Source organism: Lissotriton helveticus, chromosome 12, assembly GCF_964261635.1.
Source record: "Lissotriton helveticus chromosome 12, aLisHel1.1, whole genome shotgun sequence".
NCBI lineage: Eukaryota > Metazoa > Chordata > Amphibia > Caudata > Salamandridae > Lissotriton > Lissotriton helveticus.
Genome location: NC_136073.1, coordinates 279,495,891 through 279,522,370, shown reverse-complemented (window position 1 = coordinate 279,522,370; position 26,480 = coordinate 279,495,891). Strand labels below are relative to the sequence as shown.

The 26,480-nt window shown below is 45.3% G+C and overlaps 1 protein-coding gene across 1 annotated transcript in view; it reads right to left on the bottom strand.

Moving 5' to 3' along the window:
* The window catches only part of ZNF507 (zinc finger protein 507), a 137,091-nt gene that overhangs the window by 60,416 nt on the left and 50,195 nt on the right, over nucleotides 1-26,480 (bottom strand). Inside the window, exon 2 of the mRNA XM_078668443.1 lies at nucleotides 22,834-24,974. Coding sequence (XP_078524569.1) covers nucleotides 22,834-24,969 — 2,136 coding nt within the window. The 5' untranslated portion in view covers nucleotides 24,970-24,974. The remainder of the gene's footprint in view (nucleotides 1-22,833; nucleotides 24,975-26,480) is intronic.

Sequence of the window (26,480 nt, the reverse complement as noted above, 5' to 3'; positions counted from 1 at the left end):
AAGTACAACCCTTTCTGCACTAGACTCTCACAATAGAGTGGGTAAGCAGTCAGAGGCCTCTCAAGGAGGTATTGTGGGGTTGCAACAGCTGAAAGCGCAACAAAGTTTCAGGCACACACAATAAAAGTAATGCCCAGCCAGTGCGTGTAATTATGGAAAGGAAAGTACTTGAAATTTGAGAAGAGCTCAATACTGTACAGTTCAACGAATATGACAAGCAGGGTTGCAGAATGCTGTGTTCTATAGTGGGGTGGCAGCAAATCCTTCCCTTCCTGGTAAATGCCCTCTTTTCCTGTGAGGGTCAGGATTCCTGCTTTTATTGCCCCCTTCCTTCTACATATCGAGGCAGGATTACGCTCAGGTATATTTAGCCTACATGTTCTCATTAGTTTCAACAGTCAGATCAACTCAACGGTTTACGGTTCTTTATTCCTAAAACAATAGTCTCTAGCAGGTGCAGTGATATGACCTGCATGGCTGTGTGTCTTATATCGCCTGGCCTGTGGTTTACCGACAAGAATGCTCTTGACAGTGTGAGCCAGGTGTAGCTGCACAAACCTTTTTCGAAGCTTGGATTCTTTAATGTGGAACAGCAGTGGCAGCCGTTCTGCTCAGCATAAGACGAAAGGCTGAGGGACATTATTCTTTAAGCCAGCTCAGCATCAACAGGACTCAAAAGTCTGCAGCCGGCAGGCACCCAGTGAGGTAGTTGCAGTCTCCAGGTCGAGTCTTCTGATTATGATCTTTTGGACTGTGACGGTCCTCTGGTGAAATCGCGCTCTCGCTCTGCTTAGCAGTGATATGGTCCTTCACTCTTCGGAGGAGGCAGTAGCACCAGATTTTCAAACTGCATTTGACTAATATGCTTCTGGAATAAGATTCCCACAGCTCACACCAGGAACTACAAAGAGAAGTCAATGAGGCCCTTTCACAACACAAGGCCTCTCTTAGCACACGTTCATGGACCTTCAGCTATCTCTAGAGTTTTGCTCAACAGCAACACACAAGGCCCTGGCCTCCTGGACAGCCTCACCTCCTGCACAGCCAGACATACTCATTCCTTCTCTCAGCAGGCAAGCAGGTTTCTACGATCTACAGCCAGACCCCAAGGTCCTCCAACAGAACAGGTTGCCTCCTGGTAAGGTCGCCAAATCCCTGGGAGACGAGCAATTAGGCAGACATCAGCCCTGGTTACAGAGCAGCTCTTCAACTATTCTGTGGAGCACTCTCCTTCCTTGTTCAAGAACAACTTGGGAGTGGAACAAAATGTGGTGCTTTGGATCCCACTTTTTATACACAATTTCCAGGCGAGGATGTGGCTACAATGTCTCCAGCTTCAGAACCGGTTTGGGTTGGTTCTGTGTGAAGTACCCTTCCTGGCGGCTCTGTAGCCACAGACATTGAGTAAAGTAATGCTTCTCACAGCAGGTAGCACTTGGGATGTTCCACGGCTGTCATCAGCCCTCCTGAAGAGATAATCAGACGGAGAAAATCCCAGAGCTACCCTAGAAAATTCCTTAACTTGAACAGAAACTGTCTACCAGTCTCTTTAACAAGGGAGTGCTAGAAAAGACCTAATCGGCAGCCCCTTGTAAAAAAAAAAAAAGTCTTCATGGAATTTGTAAGTGTTTTGATATCCAACCTCCAGCCACAAACATGCAGCCAATACACTTCTATTGTCTGGGCAAGCTATCCTCAATCTACATATGGTGCCATGCAATCCCCAAATTGGATTTTACTGGCTTCAGTAGTCAGGCTCAAATGCACCCAGAGCCCTACTAACACCCATGTTACAGACTCATTATAAACGCACTTGACATGAATACGCAAGGTTCGAAGTTTCCCATAACAACGGAACTTTACACAAGGGATTTCAGTAGGCCAGATTCTCTCACTGGCACAGATAAAAACATTTGCTCACACTAAAGATTCACAAATGCATGGTACACTCCCGCCACCGCTTTACGTTTATAACCAGTAAATGCAAGTAGCCCACTGTTACCTCTGAGGGCATGTGGTGCGTTTCTCCAGGAAACAGTCCATTATCATAGAGGTGTTTCCTTACTTTTCACCACCTTTGGATTTTACTTTACCACATATAGAGATGAGTAAGCTACTCAGCAGGAATAGGGTTGCATCTGTAAAATAGACACCTGAGCTTTTCAACAACACACTGAGCAAAGGCACAGATACTGCAAAAGATCTTTCTTGTTCACGTGATGTTACTCCCATTACTTCTTTCCAGCCCCCAGGAGACTATGTTCACCTCTCTGAATCTATTCAGGCATTACAAAGAATAGGAGAATCTATTTTAGCGTTGATGGAGAAGGTAACCACTAATTCCTATCACAATCTTGAAATCCATATGGCAGTTTTAACTTTTTAAATACGTAAATGGCTCGTCCTCAAAAACAAAATAATGCAATAAAGCAGATGAAGAAAATGTTACTCCTTTCATTAATAGATCTGAATTGGAATGTTCAAGAAAAAAAGTGTGACTCAAACTGGCAACATTAAATCAAATAATGACAGGGAAAAGGAAAAGGGGACTGTATACTCACAACAGAAATAATTTTAAGGAACATCGAAAGTTCAGGAGCAACCCAGAAATTAGAGCAACTATCAAATTTTACAATATTTAATAAACGCAAAAGCTCTATTGATAAGGAAAATCTGGCCGCCGTTTTATCTGTTCCCAAAATATAACTATAACCCAGCTAAGAGCAGATAATGTAATAAAGACAAGAGAAAAAAGTAGCCTGCAGGATAACCAAAAAGAGTTCCTGAAAAATAAGATTTGATTATAAGACTAAAACAAAGGATGTACCAGCAAACCACGCCATTAATTTGGAAAGGTACCCTCAATAGTTCACCTCTGCACCTGAGGCACATGGATTATCCGGCAACTAGCCTTAGGAACTCCAAAGTTACGTTAAATTTACATGCTTGTGAATTCAGTGTTGATCTAAAGAACACGAAAGGTTTGCTTAAGTCCGGAACACCCATAGTAATACGTTCGAAATATTGTTTACTCCATGCAGAAGTCAACTCTGTTAAGTCTCCTTCTTCCACTACTGAGTGGGAGATTACACATTTTTTTGAGTGGTAAAAATGCACTCAATACACAAAGAGTCTTATGGTTACTACGCAATTACCCAAAACTGCACTGCCTTTCTTTGCCTGAATTAAAGCTGGTATCTTTTCCAAGACAATACAACTTGTCTATAAATGTGATCCTCTCTATAATCTTGGAGGACTGTGATATTCTTTACAAAAACAAGTTTAATGTACGTAGCTTAAGCTTTTAATTTCCCCCGCAATGCGAGTCCCAATCCAGGGTCTAGACTGAAGTCTCATTCATTGGCCTCAAGCACTCCATCCAAAGATTTGGCAAACGCTAAAGATTTCACTGACTCAATGATCATACATGTCGTTCAAGAGGGTAGATGGGTTGAAATAATAATAACATTCATCAGAGAATAAAAATAGTAAACTTTCCTGGTGCTGGCTTGCCAGGAAGCTAAATGAAAATAAAACAAGCTATGCTTTTAAACTCCCTTTTTAGCAATAATTTGGTGTTAATCTCCTGGAATCTAGCAGGGCTGCGAGATGATAAACTTAATATCTTAGGAAATTTAAAGCTGTCAACGATCTGCCTTTAAGAGACTTGGATGCAGAAGGTAAAGAAAGGACATGCTAAAGGTGGCCTTTTACTTTTTGTGGCTTTTCTGTGGGACTTTGAAGTTATGCCCTTTTCTAGGCATATTACCCATGGTCAAATGTTCTTGTTTACTATTTACTTTCCTCCTGGTATGTAATATAATTTGCTTCTATTGGAGATCTTTGATCAAATTGAATCTTTCTAGGAGTCTAAACAAAATTATCAGTTAATAATGATGGGTGATTGTAATGCTAAGGTATCAAATGCTGTATTTCAAGCCCAAAGAAAATAATCTTGAAGAAGCATGGACTATAACTGCTAAATCATTTCGAGCTCAACAATTGTCAGACGAGCGAAGTAAGATGCCTCTAAACCGCCGGTTGGTTATAAATGGGGTGTTCCTAAATGGAAGAGTTAACAAGTACATCCCTACATTATTTACAAGAAGAAGTTTTGAAACTTCAATCGTTGATTATGCTATTTCTAGTTACCATCCGTTTAGTATATTGTCACAACTTCACGTTCAATATGTCCATGACAGTGACCATGCGATAATTCATTCAATCAACTTAAAGTGCCATTAGAACTCGTTCTGGTCACTAAGCGCAGGGAATGGTACTGTAGTGATTGAACCGACACAAGGCCGGATCATTTGGAATTCGTCTTCCATTAGTAAGATGAATAAAATACTGTTCACCGCGAAGGACTTTGCTTTGCCAGAAAAGATAATCTTGTCCAAGAATTGGAAGACAAATTGTTAACAGTTGTTTTCAAGATACAGAAACCCAGCAAACTTCACAAGAGATCGTCAAAGCAAAAAGACTTAATGACAGGGATCTCTCATGTAAAAAATATTAAGTAATATGGTTGCAACACATTGAACCCACAGTCATTAGAAGTCGTTAAATACAAGCCCTTCGGAAATAAGTGCATTATAACTTCAACATTAAAAGAGCGGATCAAAACTTGTGAGATCTCCACTTGGCTGCACTGGAGAGAAATCATAAATCCTTTGGTCTCTTATAGCAATATTTTCTATTAAGAAGAAAACTCCTCCTGCAATTACCACCCCTTCCTCACATTGGCAAGATCATTTTCTCAAACTTTATGCCATAAATCCCCCTTTAGAGAAGCATAAGATGCCCCAAATGTATTTTTCTTTACAAGTGCAAACTGCATTAGTTCAGAGTGTAACACCCCTCTAGTAAGGCAAATTGAGCTATTCATAAAAAATGCTAGACCCTCTGCAGCAATGTGTCCTGACAGAATTCCAATAGACGTTCTGAAGGAGAATCCTGTAGCTTGGAACACATTTTTAGCTACTCTGTTTACTTATTGTTATAACAGCCAAATTACACTCTCTTGAACTGGGAGCATATTTGCTTCCCTTAATATAAAAGGGTTTTAGTTCCGTACCGAGTAACTACTGTCAAATTACTTTACTTGATGCTGTGGCGAAGATCTTTGCAACTATTATCTTAGGCCGCCTCGTGGAGTGGGCATATTCGACTTTGAGAATTCCCTAAGTTTAGTCGGGGTTCAGACGTAAGTGCTCAGTAACGAACAATTTTGCATAAGTTGAAACCCTGATAGATAAAAATGTGGTGCTTAGATCTCAAATATTATACTCCAATTTTGTTGACTTTTCGACTATTTGATAGGATGGACAGAACTTCCCTTTTGAGGACATTGTTAGGCTTGGGATACCATTCTATTGAGACTGATCATTGCATTGTACTTGTCAACCGGGGGGAAAATCCGGATCGGTGGACTAGGGGTTTATCTCCAACTATTCCCACAGAGAATGGCTTAAAACAGGGCTGTATTTTAGCTCCCCTTTTCTTTTCCATTTATCTTTATGATTTGCCTGATTGATTCAATTATGTTAAGACCTTCCCTCCTAAAACTGATTCACAAAATGTATATGTTTAAATGTAAGCAACACGATTTTTGATGTTACCCCAATTGGTCTTCAGCGAAGTTTTAATGCTTTATTTTCATATGGAGAGGAAAATTACTTGAAAATAAATATTTCGAAGATAAGTGATTCCTTTTAGATGAAAGAAGCAGTATTGTCCCTATAACTATAATTTGGGTGGCTGCCCACTGGAAATAGTAAAAAGTTACATCTGTTTTGGAAGCGTGCTTACACAGACACTAAAAAGTAAATAGAATCTGCTGCACATAGGGAATAAGGCATTAGCTCATATCAGCGCACTTAAAAAGGTCCATCAATTGGGAAAGCAACACTACAAACATATATATATATATATATATATATATATATATATAGAGAGAGAGAGAGAGAGAGAGAGAGAGAGAAAATGAGAAAGAGAAAGAGAGAGAGAAAGAGAGGGGTGTAAAAATTCCTCCAGCTCTGTATGCATTAGAACATATTTCCCTATATACATTTTTTAACAAACTTATATGAGGAAAGATTCTCGTAAATGTCTTTCTCTTAGTTAAGCTACTCCCTTGCAAGTATTGACGGCGCAAAAGATTATACTTTTAATGCTAACCTCAGGGTTGCCTTATCTGAAATGAAATGTACTATTGTTCATTTACAGAAGTGGACGTCTGTACAACACATTACGTTGCTCAACACAACTTAATGCAGCCCCCAGAATAAGTTATGTGAGTGACGTTGTTCAACCTTAAAAACATACAAACCTTACTCAGATACAGTTTGTTAGACCTGGCATCATTGGCATGAGTCTCTCCTCCATTTTTTTCTGTTTGCCTCCTCTGTTTACGATGTTTTTGCTGGTAAATGCTTTGGGCACTGTGCCACTGCTGATCAGTGCAAGTGCTCCCTATGTGAAATTGCTGTATTGATTGAATTCCATGTTTGGCTTATTTGGTTTACTGTCAGTCCCTAGTAGAGTGCACCAGGAGTGCCAGGGCTTGTAAATACAAATGCTGCTAGTGGGCCTGCAGCACCTGTTGTGCCACCCACAGAAGCGGCCTAGTAAAAGTATGTCTACAGGTCTGCCATTGCTAGACCACGTGCAGTCTGACTGTCACGCAGACTGCGCAAGTACACCTACTTGCCAGTCCCTAAACCTTCCCTTAACTTCATGTTAGTCACCCCTATGGTAGGCCCACGGGCAGGGTGCATTGTAAGCACAAGGTAGGACAAGCCTGACAAGGTTGGCATGTTCTTATAGTGAATTACAGCCATATTCGTTTTTCACTATTGTAAGGTAACCTGCTCTCCATCAGTTAGAATGGGCTACCAGGATTATTAATGCTATAATCCTAGCGGGCTCGGGGAGCATGGTGCAATGTCGAGTTTGGTATCCCTGAACTCAGGGTTTAATAACGCATCCGTTTGTGTGGATGGTTTTTGGACTCTGTGTTTGAAAATAGCACTTTTAGAAAGTAGCTATTTTCTTGTCTAACTGTCTACCGGTCACTGCTGGTTCTGGTGTGCGTGTGACAGGAGCTGGGTGGCTCCAGAGGTCTGAATGAGTCAGTGTGGGGTGAGTGGGGCATTTACATTGAGAGTAGGGGAAGAGTAGCTCCTGATAGCCTGCCCTGCCTGATACAATGCTGGCTCCGCCCCCCTGCCGGGCGGCTGATGACTCTGTGCCTGCCTGGGACTTTCCTGGCCCACCTCCTGCCGGGCAACTGATGGCCCTGCCCCTGCCAGTGACAATGCTGGCTCCGCTCCTGCTGGGCGGCTGAAGACTCTGCCCTGCACAGTGAATAGGCCAGGTGCTTCGGCCTGGCAACACCCACAACAAACCCAAGATGGGGGGAAATTCCCCTGCATGGACAAAGGGATCAAAGCCAAAAAGGGGTATAAGAGAAGGACCCCTGAACCAAGAATTTAGATCACTTGTGACAAGGAAACCTGAACCAAGGACAAGAAGCCTGCTGATCTAAGGACTGCCTACCCCTTCTGCCAGAGTGCTGTTTGTTGGGGGAATCCTGCATTGCCTCTTTATTTTTGCCAAGGAACCAGGAGAGAGGAACTGTGTGTGTACTCTCAAACTTTGCTAAGAAAATCTCCAAGGGCTGGAAGAGTGCCAGTCTCCTGTTGAAGTCACAGGGCTAAAGGACTTCATCTGCTTAAAGTGCTGTTTGCTGGAACTTGTGAATCCAGCACCTCTGAAAGAATCCAGCAAGCTCGACGCCGACGGCCGCCGCCGAATCCAGCTCGACATCGTGAGTAACGGCTCCAGTGTCCCGCTTCCTCGACGCCGGCCGCCGGGCCCGATCGACGCCAGCAACAACGCCAGTGAGTAGTGAGTTCGGCTCCAGCTCCAAGTGACCTCGTGTCTGCACCGCTGCTGATCGCATCGACTTCGAGCCCTCTCGACGCCGTGAGCGCTGCTCACTCTTGCAACATCGACGACGCCGTATCCTGCTTCATCTCGTGAGCGCTGCTCCCGCCTGACTTCGGTCGACGCCGCTGCAGATCGCCCCGACTCCGAGGCCCGATCGACACGCGACGCCGGACATCTCGACGCCGCTGATCATCGAGTGCTTCACTTTTCCAAGGTACTGTGGTGTGGGGGTCTGTGCGACTCCGGGCTCGACGTAGCGCTCCTCGCGGTCGACGCCGAACCTTTGGATTAACTTTGCCTCGACGTCGTGTTACTCCCGTGGGGGTTACATTGTTGCCAAGAACTGTGTTTTAAAGAAGAAGAGTTGCTTTTGATACTAAAGACTTTGTGCTAAGAAGAAACTACGCTTGAACTATTATTTTTCCTTCCAAGAGTATTTATTAAGATTGTGGTATATTTTTGTTGTTATTTGGTCTTGTGCTAAGCCTTATATAAAAATCCTTATTTTTATAATACTACTGTGTTGTGTCCATTTGTAGTGTATTCACTTTATTAGGGCTCGCCTGCTGATGCGCTTCAGCGCATAGCTGGCGAAGCTCTATTGTGGCTTAAACAGAGGTTAACCACCACTGGCGATTCCACTGGCGATTCCTTCAAGTGCATGTGCTTTTTAGGTCATTGCGCTTGCGCAAGCCCTAAAAAGCGCGTGCACAATGCCACCAGCCGCCTGCCTGCCTCGCATTACCACATCAAAGGCAGCCCTCCGAGCGCATTTCTCACCCCCTAATTATTCACGGCCGGCCGGCAGGCACATCAAAGGCTGCTGCTGCCGTGACTCGCATTTCTCCTCCCTCCTCCCCTATCACTGCCCAGGCCGGCCGTACTTTCTCTTTACACGGGCGCCCATTCCTGAATCACTTGAAATCTCTCCACATTATTTGCATTTTGTTAATTAAAAAAATTAACTACAACACAGCGTTGCACATTTTTCTCGACTTCGGAAGGATGAGTCCCAATCTCATTTGTGCAAAGTGTTGTAATGGGATTATTGGAGAGTTAGAGAAACGTGCTCACAATACTTTTACGCGATGCTTGCTTCATTCGGCATTATGCTCAGTAGTGGATCGGATACTTTAATTTATCATGTAGGTCTCCGCTGCCAAAGAAATTCCACATGCCCGACGGCGTCTCTATCAGCCACACATGAGGCAAGGTTAATGTTGATATTTTACCGGACATAAGACTGTATCAACATGTACATGTTGCTGCGCTATGTTTACTGCGCATTTCAAATAATTTGCTGCGTTTTAACAGAGTGCATCCAAAATATAAGCTGTATGTCTCACTGCTTGTTAAAGTTTTCAATTCTTCTCTACCTTTCCAGAAATTTTCGTTAAGTTGTCTTAAGTGCCATTAATTGGTCACCATCACCGCCCAGGCCGGCCGTACTTTCTCTTTACACGGGCGCCCATTCCTGAATCACTTGAAATCTCTCCACATTATTTGCATTTTGTTAATTAAAAAAATTAACTACAACACAGCGTTGCACATTTTTCTCGACTTCGGAAGGATGAGTCCCAATCTCATTTGTGCACAGTGTTGTAATGGGATTATTGGAGAGTTAGAGAAACGTGCTCACAAGTTACATTTTTATGCAAATCATCTGAGTAAATAAACAATAGCATGGTGCCGTTTGCGTCCTTGACTTGATCTGGTTTTTATTTTTATTTTGCTATTATTCTCACAAAGGCTAAGGTCTGCCTACTTTAGTATTAAGTGCTATACGTCGCATAAGCAACAGCTAACCATTCACTCAGCCACGCAACGCCACTCACCCACGCAACGCCACTCAGCCACGCAACGCCACTCAGCCACGCAACGCCACTCAGCCACGCAACGCCACTCAGCCACGCAACGCCACTCAGCCACGCAACGCCACTCAGCCACGCAACGCCACTCAGCCACGCAACGCCACTCAGCCACGCAACGCCACTCAGCCACGCAACGCCACTCAGCCACGCCACGCAACGCCACTCATCCATTTGCAAAACGAAAAATGTCAAACTCTTCTATTGCGAGACCTATTGCATTTTCAATGCTTGTTACTGTATGTGGTCATCAATGCTTAACGCACTGCCTCTGAGATAAGCCTGTCTGCTTTGCAAAGCTACCAAGGGGGTGAGCAGGGGTTATCTAAGTGTGTGATCCCCTTGCCCTGACTAGAAAAGGTGTGTCCCTATTTGTCAGAAGTGTATACCTCTGCCAACTAGAGACAGCCGCTTCTAACACAGTTTTATTGAAGCATACTCCAAAATACTCACCCTTTTTGGATTACAATATCAGATGAACAATACATATGTTAAGATTGGGTCTATTACCTTTGAATGATTATAAAAGGCACTGGGCTGGTACAGCTAATTTGAGAGGAATGTGTGATCTGTGATGTTGCGGTCCAAGATCGTAGACACATGCTTTTTGTATAGTCAAATGCGACCATCATTGATGGTAGAAAGCCTTTTTTAATATCATCGTATTTTAAATGCAAAAGAACTCAAATTGATTAACTGATTGATGTTGTAAAAGCTCATCAAAATGAGTTACTCTGTTTTATTATGTTTTACATTTCTTAAGTCTTTCTAACTAATTGTTTTAGTTGTTGATGAAATGTATACAATGTTAGGTATTGCTGATCTCAGTTGAGATTGAAACCAATACAATTTTGAACTTGATGATGATGATGATGATGGGGAGCATCATATTAGTTCTCCGAACCCAACAGGAGTGACACAGGGATACATTTCCATGAAAAAATGGGGTGGGGCCAGCCCGTCCTGGCATTTGGCTGCACACCACTCCTGCACAGCTCCAATAGTCTTTCTGCCCTTTTTGGGTGGGTGGGGCAGACTGGGAGATTTACCCCCAAATTGCCTATGCAGGGGAGGGAGGTGGAGAGCAGAAAACTAATAAATTTTTATCAAAAAGAAAGAAAAGGAATGGTATATGTGCTGCTCAGTCCTAGCACTGGTGGTCTTCTGATCCCCATGGGCCATGCAGATAAGTGGTAAACACCCCTTTCTGCCCACCCACAGCATCTGAAAGCCCACAAGTGGGAAATTAAATGGGGTTGGGTACGGACCATCTTGCCATTGGGCCCTACCCTCTACACAGAAATAAATAACGTACATTCAGGGCTCAAAAAGTCCACTCGCCTGCTCAGTATGGCAAGTCATATCCTATCAGTTTTCATCAAGGAAGGAATTTTACCATATTGTAACACAAGTCAAAACTGGACTCCTCCAACACAGGATGGAAGTTAATGTCAGGATCAAAAAAGTATCCACACAAAACATTCAAGTGAGGGGAAGACTTCATTCGGAGTGATAAATTGACTCTGAAACCTCTGTGGATTCTGCAAAGTTTGTGAATGGATACCACATATTAAATAGTGGATTTTGTTTCCAGTAACATCGGAAGTTTTGGTGATATAACCCACCCCTCACTTGAAGGATGTGTGTGACTGAGGAGTTCAACTCATTCAGACCACGTTGATCTTTCTACATTGGCATGACAATTGATTTACAGCAAATATTTTCTCACGCAAAGAAATTGCGATACCCAACAGATCACATTATAGTCTTTAACATTATATACCCAGGTTCTGAAGGACAAAGGGCAACCCCATTATTTTTGATGGATGACTATCAAAGTATTATGTTACAGAAAACTCAGGCACTTCCAGTAAATAGCCAAAGTCTTACTAACCTGCCTTCCCACACTTCCCCAGATAGAAACATTGCCTCCCTTGTATGGGTGGACCTAACATGTCATAGGAATGGACCAGAACTGTAACCAAGTTTTGACCTCACATTGACTTAATACAGTTTAGGTTTTGACCAGTTACTGTTGAGGACCACAGACAGACCCGAGTTACCCACTATTCATTGCTGAGAAGTCTCACGTGGTGGCAGCGAAGCAACCCAGAGGGAGTGGATGGTGGGGGAGAGAAACGGATGAAAGAGCAAACCTGCAGCAGCTGGGGGCGAAGCACAGGTGCAAGCACGCCATGGGGGAGGAGAGGCAACAGAAAAGAGAGGAAGCCACAGCCATTGGGGGTAGCAACAAGGCGAGTAAGGGTGTAAGGAAGAGAAGCAACAAACATGGAGGGTGCAGGGAGAAGCACACAGATGACAAGAGAGCAATATGGAGTGCAGGGGGAGAGCAGCACACAAGCGAGCCAACTGGAAGACACCTGCACACGCAGAGTGCTTAACCCAAAAGAGAAAGTAGTGCAAGCATAGATGCCAGCCAATCAAAAGAGACGGTAATGAGGAAATGCTCTGAGGAGGGACAAACACACTGTTCGCAAGCCGGGAGGTGAATAAGCATCAAGCAAATGAGAGTTAGAGGAAAGCCAACCAACAGTAAGCAAACACAACACACCGCGCATGTGCTCTCTGGTAGATATGACCTAAAATGCAGAAGTTTGTTTTTTAGCAATGTTTTCACTCAGATTTTATCATATGAATTGATGTATGGTCAGTACTCAAAAATATCATAAGCAGGAGCCCAATTGATGGCTCCGGGTATTGCGCGTCCGTGAACAACAAATCAACTCTGTATATTCCTTCAACTAGATGAGTCAGCTGAATGTAAGGGTATAATATGTTTACAAAACAGCCATTGGGGCAAAAAATAATTATAGACGAAAATGTCACATATTTGTTTTTCTCTACTTATTTTCATTGATTTTTTTTTTACTTCAACAATTAGTTTATTTGGGGAACTTTGAGAAATGTATACAAATTACCTTTTTTTTACTTCAACAATTAGTTTATTTGGGGAACCTTGAGAAATGTATACAAATGACCTCTTTCTGAATTAAGTATTTTGTCTACTTTTCTGTAATAAATAGCTTACTGGGTTTACCCTTGGCTTTCATGTCTATTTCCACCACAAACTGCAAGTATGTATAAACCACAAAATATGAAAAACAAATTACTAAGATTTAGAAAATTGTGAAACCCATGGTAAAAAATGATAATTCTGCCTGTTCCTCTGCAAAGGGGCCTGATGTGTCAAAGGGTTTTTATCCATGTGTAGACTATGGGAAAAAGTGGTAAGGATATACTAGACAAGGGGGGCGCTAGGTGGCGCACTTGTGAATGGAAGCCTCTTTGTAAGGCTCCCACATCCTGGCGACGATTATCCGATAATCGATCCTGATATCGGCGACTGATTGGGCTGAAATCGCCCTCACCTACTCAGGGAACCACGCGGCAGCTCCGGTGAAAATTTGGTGCTGATCGACTGCTGTATGAGGCCGGGGGAGGCATTCCTATGCTTAACGACGCTTACTGCCGGAGGCTTCAGCACGCCCGGCCGGCCTGCCTGCGGACGCGAGGTCGGGGATCTGCAGACGCTAACTGGGCCCTGAAAGGCGCGGAATCCTCGGAGGGCCGCAGAAAACAGGCGGCGAAGGACAGCGGACCCGCTCTTCATCTCACAGGAGAGCACTGCCTGCGGAGAAGGGGATATCCTGGCCCTACTATTCCCCGAGGTACTTTTCATGCTTTGTTCATTCCCCTGCTGGCCCGCCTCAGCCTGACTCTGCGGAACACGTCCACTGCCCTGCTTTCTCCCCACCGAGAGCGACGGCCATTTCGGGGGAGGGGCCCTGCTGCCATTGGACCCTTCGGACACCCCGCTCTCCTTACCTTCGGAGCCTAGGCCACCCTGTTGGACACACACATTGCACGAGAGTGGAGAATACCAGAGGCATTACCACCGGCGGGGAGGCCAGCTGAGCCGTCCATTAAACCTCATCCTGCGCCTACTTATGTGCATTGGAGGGCGAGGGCTGCTGACTGGGGGCCGGGGGCTGCAGGCAATTGTAGTAGCATAACCCTCCCAGCCTGTCATCGCGTGGGATATACGCACACACCACTATTCACTAAAGGGATATTGGCCTGCATCATCCTTTGGGGCGAGTGTGCCTGGGGGGTGCCTAGACGCATCACGTAACTGCGGGCCTGCTCCCTCAGACCTGGAGACCCTGCGCTCATATATATACATTACGTCTGGAGAATCTGCCTCACACCTCCGCCTGGCATACGCCCCTGCGCGGCGAACATCTGCCCTACGACAGCTGAAACTTTGGTGGAGTGCTCATAAGAGTTGTACAGAGGGCCGGCTGTACCGTTGCACTCCCGGGAGACTGCCAGGTCTAACACCGAGGGAAGAGCTGAGACCAGGGACGACGACAAACGCCCGCCCGTGCCTGCTACCTGCTCCCCCCCCCCACCACCCCTATTTACGCAAGTGCCGCTCTATACCGGAATACGACTGGAAGGAGAGGACTCCTCGGTCAGCCTTGCTGGACAGTGGGATTACACAGGCGCAACGACACTTGCTATCCTCCATTTCACAATCTGGTACACCCGCCACTACTATACTGCGAAGATGGGTCGGCCCGACACGCGGCAACCAAAGCTCACGTTCGACGCCGCAAAGAAGACGAATCGCACTAGCCCGGAAACTCAGAGACAGATAGAGGCTAACAATCCCCCAGATACCCAGGCGACTACCTCCACGGATACCCAGGAACTCCTTCGTGAGATGCGCCAGGGATTCGAGACTATCGTGGACAAGGTGGACAGAATGTCGTCCCGTATGGATGCTGTAGTCCACAAATTGGAGGTCCATGAGGGTAGGTTGACGGAGGTGGAACAGCGGGTGTCGGACGTCGAGGACACCTCAGGACAGCATACAACACGACTTGCACGAATGGATAACTTATTGCGAACCATAGCGGCTAAGAATGAGGATTTGGAAGCTAGGAGCCGGCGTAATAACATACGCATAGTGGGAATTCCGGAGTCCACCAACGTGGGTAAAATGGAGGAATATGTGGAACGACTATTGATGACTGCAGTGGGATCGGAAGCGTTCTCCCCCCAGTTTATAGTGGAGAGGGCACACAGGTCCCTGGGACCGGTACCCAAACCGGGCATGAAGCCGAGGCCTATCATAGCCCGTCTGTTAAACTATAGGGATAGAGACGCGGCGTTGCGGGCAGCTCGCTCCTCCAAAAAGCTCGTCTGTGATGGTAACGAATTCACAATCTATCCTGACTTCACGCCCATGGTGCAGGAAGAGCGGCGCAAGTTTTTGGATGTTAAAGCGAAGCTTCGAACCCTGTAAATTGACTACGCATTGCTGTATCCGGCTAGACTGCGAATTACTTATCAAGCGCGCCAAAAGTTTTTCACGAACCCGCAACAAGTTGAGGATTTCATTAAGCAAGTGAAGCGTTCAGCGCACCAGCATCGAGAAGAGGCGGATGAACTTGATCGCAGAAACGAACAACTAGAAGTTGATGAACAATGACCCCACTGATATTGCACCATTGATCGTCACTGTGGCTCCTGTATGTGAGTACTGATGTGGGATTCACAGGGCGGTGGGGGCTGTGGTCGCGGCCCTCCATTTTTCCCCTTACCTACAAGATGAACGAGGACTAAGACCTGAGAATCGCTGAAGCTGGACTGCGTCGCCAGGTACCCCCCTCTCTCCTTCTAACTAGGGGAGGTCAGTCACTGGCAGCTGAGGGAGAAAGGGGGTTGTTGTGTCGCCACCTAGAATGGTCCCTAACGGGTATTACCCATGCTGTTGTTGTTGTTGTAGTAGGGAGTGTTATCATCCCTGTTTGTCGAGGGAATCGGGGTGGGGAAGGGAGGGAGAGGGCACTGGCATGTTGGGGTTGCCTCTGTGGGAGGAGGGGGGAGATTGGGGGAATGTTTGGTTAGTACGTGAACTGTATGCAGGTGCGATACACGAGGAAAATGCCATAGTTATATACTTGAGGAACGTGAGATGGTTTATTGCTCGAGATACATTGCAGTGGTGGAGGGCGCACCGCTTTTATTTAAAGCGAAGCCGAACATACCGATACCGGTGCGGGAACTGTTAACTGATGTAATTTCCTATCCTGGAATGTGCGAGGGCTGAAAGATGCACGTAAGCGTAGACAATTGTTGGCGTATTGGGATAGACATGATGTGCAGGTGGTCATGCTACAGGAGACTCATACTCCCCCTTCATCTGATTCTACATTTGGCGCGAGATGGGCAGGCGTGAGGGTTTTTTCAAACTACTCCTCATATGCTAGGGGCACCGCCATTCTTGTACATAGAGCTCTCCCATTCACGCTGCAGGGGCAACGAACTGATAAAGAGGGAAGATATGTCAATATCTGGGGGAGATTGGGCGGGGAGACGATTACCATTGCCAATTGTTACGCTCCTAATGTTGATGACCCCCAGTTCTTCACCCGGCTCTGGGGAGGTATAATGGATGTGGGCTCCAGGTATCTGATCTGGGGTGGGGACTTTAATGTAGCCATACACCCTAGCTTGGACAGAGCAGATGGATGCTCAACATACCACATGAAGGCGAGAGATTCCCTCGAGGGGATAGTTGATGAGGGTGGATTGATTGATAGCTGGAGACATTTACATCCTGGCTTGCTGGAGGGCACACACTTTACATCCTACACGGGCACATGGGCTAGAATTGACTACATCTTTGTATCCCTGAATCTGGCCCCGAACATTCTACTTTCGCAACATTTACCTAGAACACATTCCGATCACTGCCCTGTTCTCATGTCTTTAGATATGCCTGGTTTTCACAAACCACGCCCGCCTTGGCGACTACACCCCAGCATCCTGATCGATACTGTCTTCTGCGAAGAACTCAGGACCGACATAGAAGAATACTTTCCCCGAAACAAGGATACGGTGGATAGCGTAGAAACAGTGTGGGAGGCATTTAAGGTTACGTTGCGGGGGTGGTGTATTGCTAAAAGCTCTGGGGTATTAAGGGATATACAGCGAACACTGTGCAGATTGGAGGAAGAACTGAAGGCTTTAGAGAACTGCATGTCACGGGGGATTGATGGGGAGGCGCAGAGCGCATTCAGGACCAAGCTGTCGGAATACGAAGCGGAGGCGCAGAGAGAGGTACGATTCAAAGGGAAATACTGGCGAGCCCGTGCTTATAATGAGGGAGGGAGACCGGGTAGAGCGCTATCCATGGCAGTGAAGATGGCACGAGGTTCGAACACTATTTTGGAGCTCACCACAGCAGATGGGGAGGTACACAGAGATAATGCTGGTATTCTCAATACACTCCAGGCACATTATGCACAATTGTATACATCGAGAACGGCTGGGGAGTTTGACCTGGATAGCTATATGGGGGATATAGCACTTTGATGGATTGGATAAGCGATGTCCACAGACGGTTCCTGGGGGCACCACTGGAGCTGGACGAGGTGCGGGATGCAATTATGTCCTTGAGTAATGGGAAAGCGCCGGGTCATGATGGTCTCCCCGCGGAGTTTTATAAATGCTACGTGGAGATCATGGCACCGGTGCTAAGGGAGGTATTTACTGATGCGATGGAAGTGGGAATACTCCCGAGGTCTATGCGAGAGGTAATCATCACATCATTACTTAAACCTGGGAAAAATGCCACACAATGTGACTCGTATCGCCCACTGTCGCTATTGAATTGCGACACAAAAATTCTGGCGAAAGTGCTCGCGACCAGACTCTCCTTACTTATGACCACGATTATCTTACCAGATCAATCTGGTTTTGTCCCCACGAGATCAACCTCACACAACCTCCGCACAGTCTTCTCCCTGATACAAACGGTTCACCCTGAGATCCCCCTTGCCGGAGTCTTTTTGGACGCCTCAAAAGCATTTGATTCTGTGGAGTGGGGATTTCTCTTCGCGGTCTTGCAGAGGATGGGGTTCCCCCCTATCTTTGTGGATTGGGTACGGCTACTCTACACGTCTCCAACTACAAGAGTGCTTGTGAATGGTCAACTGACTACCGCTTTCGCGATAACGAGGGGGACCCGGCAGGGTTGTCCCCTCTCCCCATTACTGTTCGCGGTGGCGATAGAACCGCTGGCCTGTCGAATTCGCCAACTCCACAAACCCAGCGCCTTTAATTGCCATCAACGACAACTCTCGATCTCGTTGTACGCCGACGATGTTACTCTTTACGTTAAGGATCCCCGATCTAATCTAAATGCGCTCCTGCGGGAGTTCGTTGCTTTCGGGGGCCTTTCCGGTGTCTCTATTAACTGGAGCAAATCCCAGCTGTTCCCTCTGACGCCGGCTGTCTCCGAATTCCCATTAGATTACCCGCTTGAGTGGTGTACCTCGGAACTACGCTATCTGGGGATACAAATATCGAGAGACAAAGGAGACACATTGCGGATGAACTACGGAGTAGCCATCACCAAGTTGACGGACTCGGTGACGCGCTGGATCAAACTACCCCTGTCTATGGCGGCGAGAATTTCCCTCATAAAAATGGTGGTCTTGCCGCGCTTCCTGTACCTGTTCCTCAATATTCCCTATCACCCAGGTGCATTCTTTTTTAAAACCTTACGCTCTGAACTTATTCGTCTGGTGTGGGGGGGAAAGCAGGCAAGGCTCCGATGGGCGGTAATGACACAGCCCTACCGGGTGGGTGGCTTCGATGTCCCAGACTTCGAGGTATACTATCTGAGTGCTCAGGCACACTAGCTCTATCATTGGTTACGGCCTACTGCTTTCATGCCACAGGTGGCAGCGGAGGATTGGATAGCACACCCGCTGCCACTGGTTGGAGTGTTGCATGCCCCCACTACCGCACTGGAGATGCACTCAAACACAGTGTCCTGTACGATGGAGGCATGGCATAAAATAGGGAAACGACTACAAACCCCATTATATACGGCACGTATGCCACTATCCTATCATCCACAGATGACGCTCCTTCAAGAGGTAGGATTCCAACGAATGTGCAGAAGGTTAAAAATAGGGGTGTGGGGGGATCTGTTCCGCGATGGAAAGTTCCGATCTCGAGATGACTTCTTCGGAGACTGCGCACATAACCCTCTAGAGCTATTTTATTACCTACTGCTCAGAGAAGGCCTGAGAACCTTATTACCTGATTATCCTCATGAACCCCCTAGTGTAGCCCCGCTTACGATAGTGTTGAACAGCTCTGATGGAGCACATCTAGTATCCAAATTATATAAATGCATACGAGAGGAGCTGCCGGTAGCGGAGAGCACGGCTAGGGCGCACTGGACATCGGACTTTGGTAGTGATATCACAGAGGCACAATGGGAGTACTGTTGTGATTTGTCGGGAGAGGTAATGTCTAGCTGTCGCCTTAAAATCATACATTACAAGTTCCTCCATAGGTTGTACTACACTCCTGCCAGGAAGTTTCGATTCGGTCTGGCCGAGTCGGACAGGTGTGAGCGATGTGGACAGGAAGGGGCGGACTTCTTCCATTTAGCATGGACTTGCTCGCAAGTACAGGATTATTGGTCGCGGGTCTGCGAGGGTATCTCCCACATGATAGGTGCTGCGTTGACCCTAGATCCGATGGTGTTCCTACTAGGCTATACTGCACAGATAGCGCGGACGGTTAGGAAGTATACTAATGTGGCACTGCTATTGGCGAGAAGACACCTGGCATGTAGGTGGGGAAGGGGCCGAGCTCCTAAATTTAAAGATTGGTTGCATGACATGTTATATTGTCAGGAACAGTATGGAGTGTTTTCGGAACTGTTGCCTCTAAACTCGAGACCGGCGGATATATGGGGTCCTCTACAGAATTACCTTCTCGCCACAGCATCGCAAGGGGAGGGAGACACTGACACTGGAGACACACCACAGTCGATTTAGCTGGCTTGCTCTCATATACCATTTCTTGAATTGGGATAGAAGGGATGGAATGAGGGATACTTGTACTGTTAGTGGCAGGTAAGATGTGGGGACTACGTTCTGGAAACTGCGTATTGATTGAATGACCATATAACTCCGATGGTGTGCTGACAGCCTAAATCTCTGCTCATTAAGAAATGCCTAGTGCCAGACCGTACACCTTGGCCACCCTAATGTATCATATCCTTGTCACCTCTCCCCGGATAGGAGTTCCTCACGGGTTATATGGTGTATCTTGGCACTCCTCCCCTGATTTCCATTATGCTGCTATGATCTGTCAATTACGCTATGCCATGTGACGTCTTATCATCAACGAATCCTCCTATGCTGACCCCCACAACTAAGACATGATATAAATGTATTGCTACTGTATTACATCTCTGATGGTGGACCCTGTTTACACTCTCTGGATCCGAGACTCATGTACCTCCAAATACAACGATATATGTGTATCGCTGCCGGCCACATATGGTTGTAGGCACACTGCTGTGTATGACTGCTTGAATGTTAATAAAAGTTTATAACCCAAAAAAAGGATATACTAGACAAAGTTATAATGATCCAGCCATTTCCTTAATCAGTGACAGAACTAAACACTAACAAAAGCTCAGGTATAATTTTAATACTCTCAGATTCTCTGCGGTGTATAGACTAATTAGAGCAGTGCTGAAACCAAGCTTTTAAACCCTGCACTTTTTATCCAAGCATACAAAACTGGTTCAAACAAAAGGAAAAAGAAACCAAATTGTAGTGACATCCCTAAAAATAAAATGCAAGCAGATTAATCTTGAAGCTGTCATGAATAACCAAGTCATGTTGTACAGGTCCCTTCAGCAAGTAATAAAAACAAGCATTGGCATAGCCAATAGGTCTCGCTTGTGGGACCTTATAAGTATTAGTTTTGCAGCACAATATCCTTGTTGCATCAAGGATATTGTGCTGCAAAACTAAATACTTATATGGTCCCACAAGCGAGACCTATTGGCTATGCCAATGCTTGATTTAAAGAAGTGAGTCAATGTTGACAGCAGCAAATATTTACCCTTAAAGCTTCCAGCTTCTATGCTAATGATAACATTCATTATCAATAAGGTGGGCTCGGCATTGCTGGCAGCAAAAAACAAAACAAAAAACACACCCAAAAAACAGTTCAGTAAGGTGGAGCAGTGTTGATGGTTTGCCATGCATTGTTGGGCGAATTTATACACTATAGCCTGTGGACTTGAAAAGCAGTGTGATGCCTCCTAGTATTCACCAGTGTGCATTGAGATGTCTAAAACGTGAGAGAATTTCACACTATGCCACAATCTTCGGCTTTCCGCTTAGACTGGAAAAACGGGTCAAGCAGTGCTATTAAAAAATAGCAGAAGGAAGTTAAGCACAAATGAGGATAGGGTCAACACTTGTAAGTATTTGCCCATACAGTACATTATCCTTGGAAACTTCCTCTTACACCGCCGTTCAAACGATCATGCCACCTCTGTCAGCGCTTCGGAGCCTCCGCTGATGGAGTGCATGATTAGAGAGCGCGTTTATGGTGGTTGCGCCCCTTGCAAGTCACAAAGTAAAATTACCGGGCCATCTTGGACTGAATCCAATACGTGTGTGGTTATTTTAATTCCCTCCGGAATGGACAATTGTTTTAAAATAATCATGTGACAAAGTGCTGCCGGGCAGCTAGCTGGAAGTACAATATCTCATTAAATAAATACTCTCCCCCACCAAATAGGTGTATTTATATCACTCCATCTGTTCACTGTGGTTATTTACACAGTACGCACATTGACCAAGGGAGGAAGGCGGGACGAGAAAAGAAGAACTAATCGGAAAAAGAAAGAAAGTAAGAGACAACAAGAATGAAGGAGGGGGAGGTGAATGATCAGGAAAGAGAAAAGGAAACGAAAAGGGATAATGTAAGGAAGAATGAGAAGGATGGTTACGCAAACAAAGAGAAAGGAGGAAAAAGGAAGAGGCTAGGTGACGGGTACAGCGAATGAGTCAAGGAAATGCTTAGGATAAAGAGGGCAGGCAATGAGAGGAGGGGGATCAGAGAAGTGGGATAAAAGAGGGGAATGGTGAAGAGGAGGGAAATTGAGGTGGAGGAAGCAAATGCTGAAAGAAATCGAACAAGAGGAATTAAAGGAAAGGAAAGCGGGAGAGTGGACGAAAAAAAAGCATGCGAGAGTGGTGCGTGCATGCGCGCGCCTCGCACTAAAAGTTTAAACAAGCAAAAGCAAATGGAAGCAAATGGTGGGGGCCTGAAGGAGGAGGGGATGCGAGGGATGAGGGAATACGGCCTGGGGGAAGCTGGCTGGGGAGGGGGAGGAGAAATGCAAGGAAGGCCGTGTGCCGGCCGGCCATCCAAGAATAATTAGGGGAGGAGAAGCCGAGAAGCCGCAGAGCGCACGCTGGGCGAAGCCCTTTGATGTGCTGTGCGGCAAATGCAATTAGGAGGGAGGGAGGCTGATGCGCGTTCGTGTTTGATCACGTGGTTCACGTGAACTTCATGAAAACGCCAGCAAAAAGCTGGTGGTTTCATGAGGATTTTGGCTACTTGAATTCTCGCTCCGCTCGATGCGCTTGCGCGCATCGATAGGTCGCGAGACCTAAAAATTACACATTTGTTCTTACTTTCTTTTCCTTAAATGACATTTTAGTTTGTGGGCGTGCAGGTGTTTATGAATGCTTATATGTTTACACTAATAAGGGCTATTTCTCTTTTGGTGGAGTTTTATTGGTTATTATAGGTTTAAACTATAACAGGAAATCGCTGTTATAGATGTCTTTTTTTTTACTGAAAAAGAACGTGCAGGGGACTGTGCACTACACTGCAGAGTAAATCCATATTTATTAACAGATGCACTTGTAATAATCAAGTGCAAATGTACATGGGATTTTGAACTGAACCTCTACGTAGCTTTTAACAGACAAATTAACAAGTGGATGTTCTGTTTTAACTAATGGGGCATTCCCAGTCCAAACCTTCCAAATTACTTTCGGTTTAAGAAAACTGCAGTCATACAGGCTGTACAGTAAATTAAAACTACGTACTAGTAAGAGGTTTACACCGAAACCTTTACCTTGTAATAAAATGACTCCTCACATTGCTTGCATTGGTACATCCTAGTTTTGCAGTGATTTATCATGTGGCTTTCTAAGTCTTTGCTGTCTTCAGCTTTGTGTTCACAGATTGGACACTGGTATGGCTGCCTTTGACGGTGGACTCGTAGGTGTTGCTTTATATATCCTTTGTTGCCACTGCTATAATGGCATAAACGACAGCGGTAAGGTCTGTCTGCATTGGGCAAATACTCCACTAAATCAGTTCCAGACAAGTTGGCATCACTTGATGGTTGGCATTGTGCATTATCCTGCAGTTCTTTCAAAATATCCTCATCGCTTGCATTTTGGTCTGTTCGCTCTCTTAGTTTTTCAATTACAGTGAGCAGAGACATGCTGATTCCCATTTTAACTGGCACATCTGAAAAATCAGGTTTGTGTCTTTGGATATCAACAATTTCAGGATTAATCCAATTTAATTTATTAACCTCGTCAGAATAGTTTTTAACTGATGGACCTATTTTTGGGAGAACAGAACAATTTGCATCAGCAGGTCTCTGCCCTGTATCAGGTGCTTTAGAAGCAACTTCGGTGATGCCCCTGTAACTGGATCTGGTAAGCTCTGCAGCTCGGATCGGCATAGTTACCAGGGCTTCTGCAGCTAAAGAATGAAGCCTTAGTGACTCAGAATTTGTCCGCCGACGTGCTGGAGGGATGTTCTCATTGGCTGCTTTGCCCTCACTAGGAATCAAATCGCTCTCCTGCTTCTCTGAATTGCACCACCCAATAAATATTTCTTCAAGCCCTGCTGCATTCTTTTCTGCATGGTAAACATATTCTTTAGAGGCGAGCTCAGATTCCTCTGAAATTAGTTTCTTTTCTACCTCAAGGTCAGCACTTCTTATAAAGGGTTTCTGCAAAACAGTTTCTTCAGCGTTGGGCAAACGTTCGACTATTACATTCACATGGCCTATTGTATTTTCACTACAGCTAATGATTTTCTGAGCTGAAGAAAGCAGGCTATCAGTGATCAAAGCATCCTGCTCTGTATCAGACATGGTCTCTTCCTCCAATACAATTTCTGCTGTTACAGTAGGGGCATCTGGGTGGCTCAATACTTCGGTCCCTTGAACGAGTGATTCGTTTGGCATCAACTGGCGTGAAAAATGCTCAGACATTGGAAGCTGCAAAGGACGTTGATTGGGGGCACACACTTTGTTTTCCAATGATAAAACAACCGCTTCACTCCCTTGTGGAGTTTGTGCTACAGTTGAATCAGGCAAGCTTGCAGGCTCATTCTCGTCCTCAAATATTGGATAAGAGCAGTCAACTTCCCCGGCATGTTTCCACGCATGAGTCTTTAACATTCTCTGTTGACCACAAGTGTAGCTACAAATTAGGCACCGGTACATTCCATACTGTTCGTAGGTGTACCATTTTTTAATACCCATTCCCACCACAGATGTGGATGTAGGAGAATGTGACTCATTGCAATCCCAATTTGTCCGATTCGTAATACAACGGTCGCTTCCTCCACCGACTCCTTGAAATGCTGCATTTGAAAGATGCAGGCCTTGTTGTGGTTTGACTTTTGATAGCACAGGCTGTTTGTTACTTTCATAGTGGTTTCTGATGTGAGCCTCAAGTTCCTCCTGTTGTTTAGATGTATAATGGCACTCTGAACACATTAATATTACTTCGTTATTCTCACCGTGCTGCTTAATGTGCTCGCTTAACAACTCAAAAGAAGCACATATCAATTTACAGAGACTACATTGGTAGCATACTGGCTTTTTGCTGCTTTGAGGAATTGTTTCACTTATATATTGTGCAGGGGCGTCCTTCTTAAACTTTTTTAGTGGGGGGAGAGAAGGCACCTCAGTATTCTTGGCAGGGAAGTCGCAGATTACGGTTTCAGGTGACAACGAACTGTCTGAGTGAGAACGTTTTCCAATTAGCACACATCGCTTTGACTTCTCGTTCTCTACTAATTTGCTGAGCTTTTGAATAACGTAATTTAATGGATCTGTTCTTTTGTAAGGTGTTCCATCTTCGATGCTGTCAAGGGAAGGCTCAATGATGGTTTCAGCAATCACTACAGCATCTTGCTCCTCAATTTTTGGCATCAAGACTGCAACACTGTGTCCCTCTTCCATAATATCTGAAACAGAAGAAAATGATTATGCTCAATAGGGAAAGATTACACACAGTGCCCCAAATGCAGGTTACTTGGAAACATACTTCAAAGCATAATATGAATATATGCAACATTGATACAAATTTGGTTTGACATTTTGACATCGTGTTTGTGCTATTGTCTCTCATTTGTCAAAGGTGGCAAGAAAATACATAGAAGCACACAATCCGAGATCCAGTCTGTAACTGTTCATATCGGACAGCAAAAATGAACAAGCATTTACAATGCAATAGGTCTCGCATTTGCAAGAGTTTAAGAGATTGGCATTGTAAATAATGCCATTTTAAAAAGCATTGTCATTTACAATGCCAATAGCTCAAACTCCCGCAAATGCAAGACCTATTGCATTGCAAATGCTTGTCTCTCCTTTGCTTTGAAATAAAGTCTGTTGAAGAAAAATAAGAGCCGATCCTCAAAATTGGGTGCTGGTGGACCTCGCCCTCGCCCACCGGGTCAGATCATGCACTGGTTCAGGACGAGCTGATTTTTATCCATTACAAAGTCTTACAGAGGAGAATGTGTAACGCGCTGGCAGGGCAGTGTCTGGTGTGTGTATGTGTGCATGTGTGAGGGAAGGTTTCACTGCCGCTGCCTGTGTTGTAGCTGGTGTGTATTGTGTGGGTGGGCACTGGCTATCCAGAACCTGTAGGTTGCGAATGAAATTCACACCGTCACAGGCTGCTTGAGGGACCCTAGGTGTATATACATCTGTGAAGGAAGCTTACAGTGCCACTGCTGAGCCTGTACTGTATAAGAGAAATGCGCACTGCCACTGCACATGCTGCTACGCGAATGTGCGTGTATGTGATGCTTGCATTGGTGCTGAATACGTTATGCCTGCTCTCTACAGGACAGATGTTTGCCCTATCACTGCCAGTGCTTTTGCTGGTGTGTGTATGTGGTGTGTTGTAGCCGGAGAGAAATAAATTTAGCGGTGGGGGTCTCATCGCAGTTCTCAGAAGTGCCCCTCAGGTGATGGGGTTTAGTGGATATGTCACCTGTACTATTAAGAAGACCCATGTTGTTATCCTGGCTGGCCTCATTTGACCGGATTGTGGGATCCTACTTAGGACTTGCTCTTATGTACTTTTCAAGAAAAGGACAGGATGCAAGCAGACACAACGTTTGAAAATAAACAAGATTGAAATTATACAAGATGCAATCTGGTTCCTTGCCGCATACTTTGGAAGCAGAAGACTGGCGCTGTCAAATGTAACTTAATTTCCTTTTCTGTGCCTCAGTTCACAAAGTAGGCTACTCAAGAATACAAATAATTAATTCAAGAGGTTTATGCTGCATATCACATAGGGAATTCATGGGTGTTCCGTAACGCCAGTTTGTCTCGGTGTCACGGAATGTTCACTCATCAAATTGCAGGGTGTTCTCCATACAGTGTTTGCCTCGGCTGAAGAGTGTCCCCACTAGTGAATCACTCATGCATTATAATAACATGTAGATATATTCCTCAGG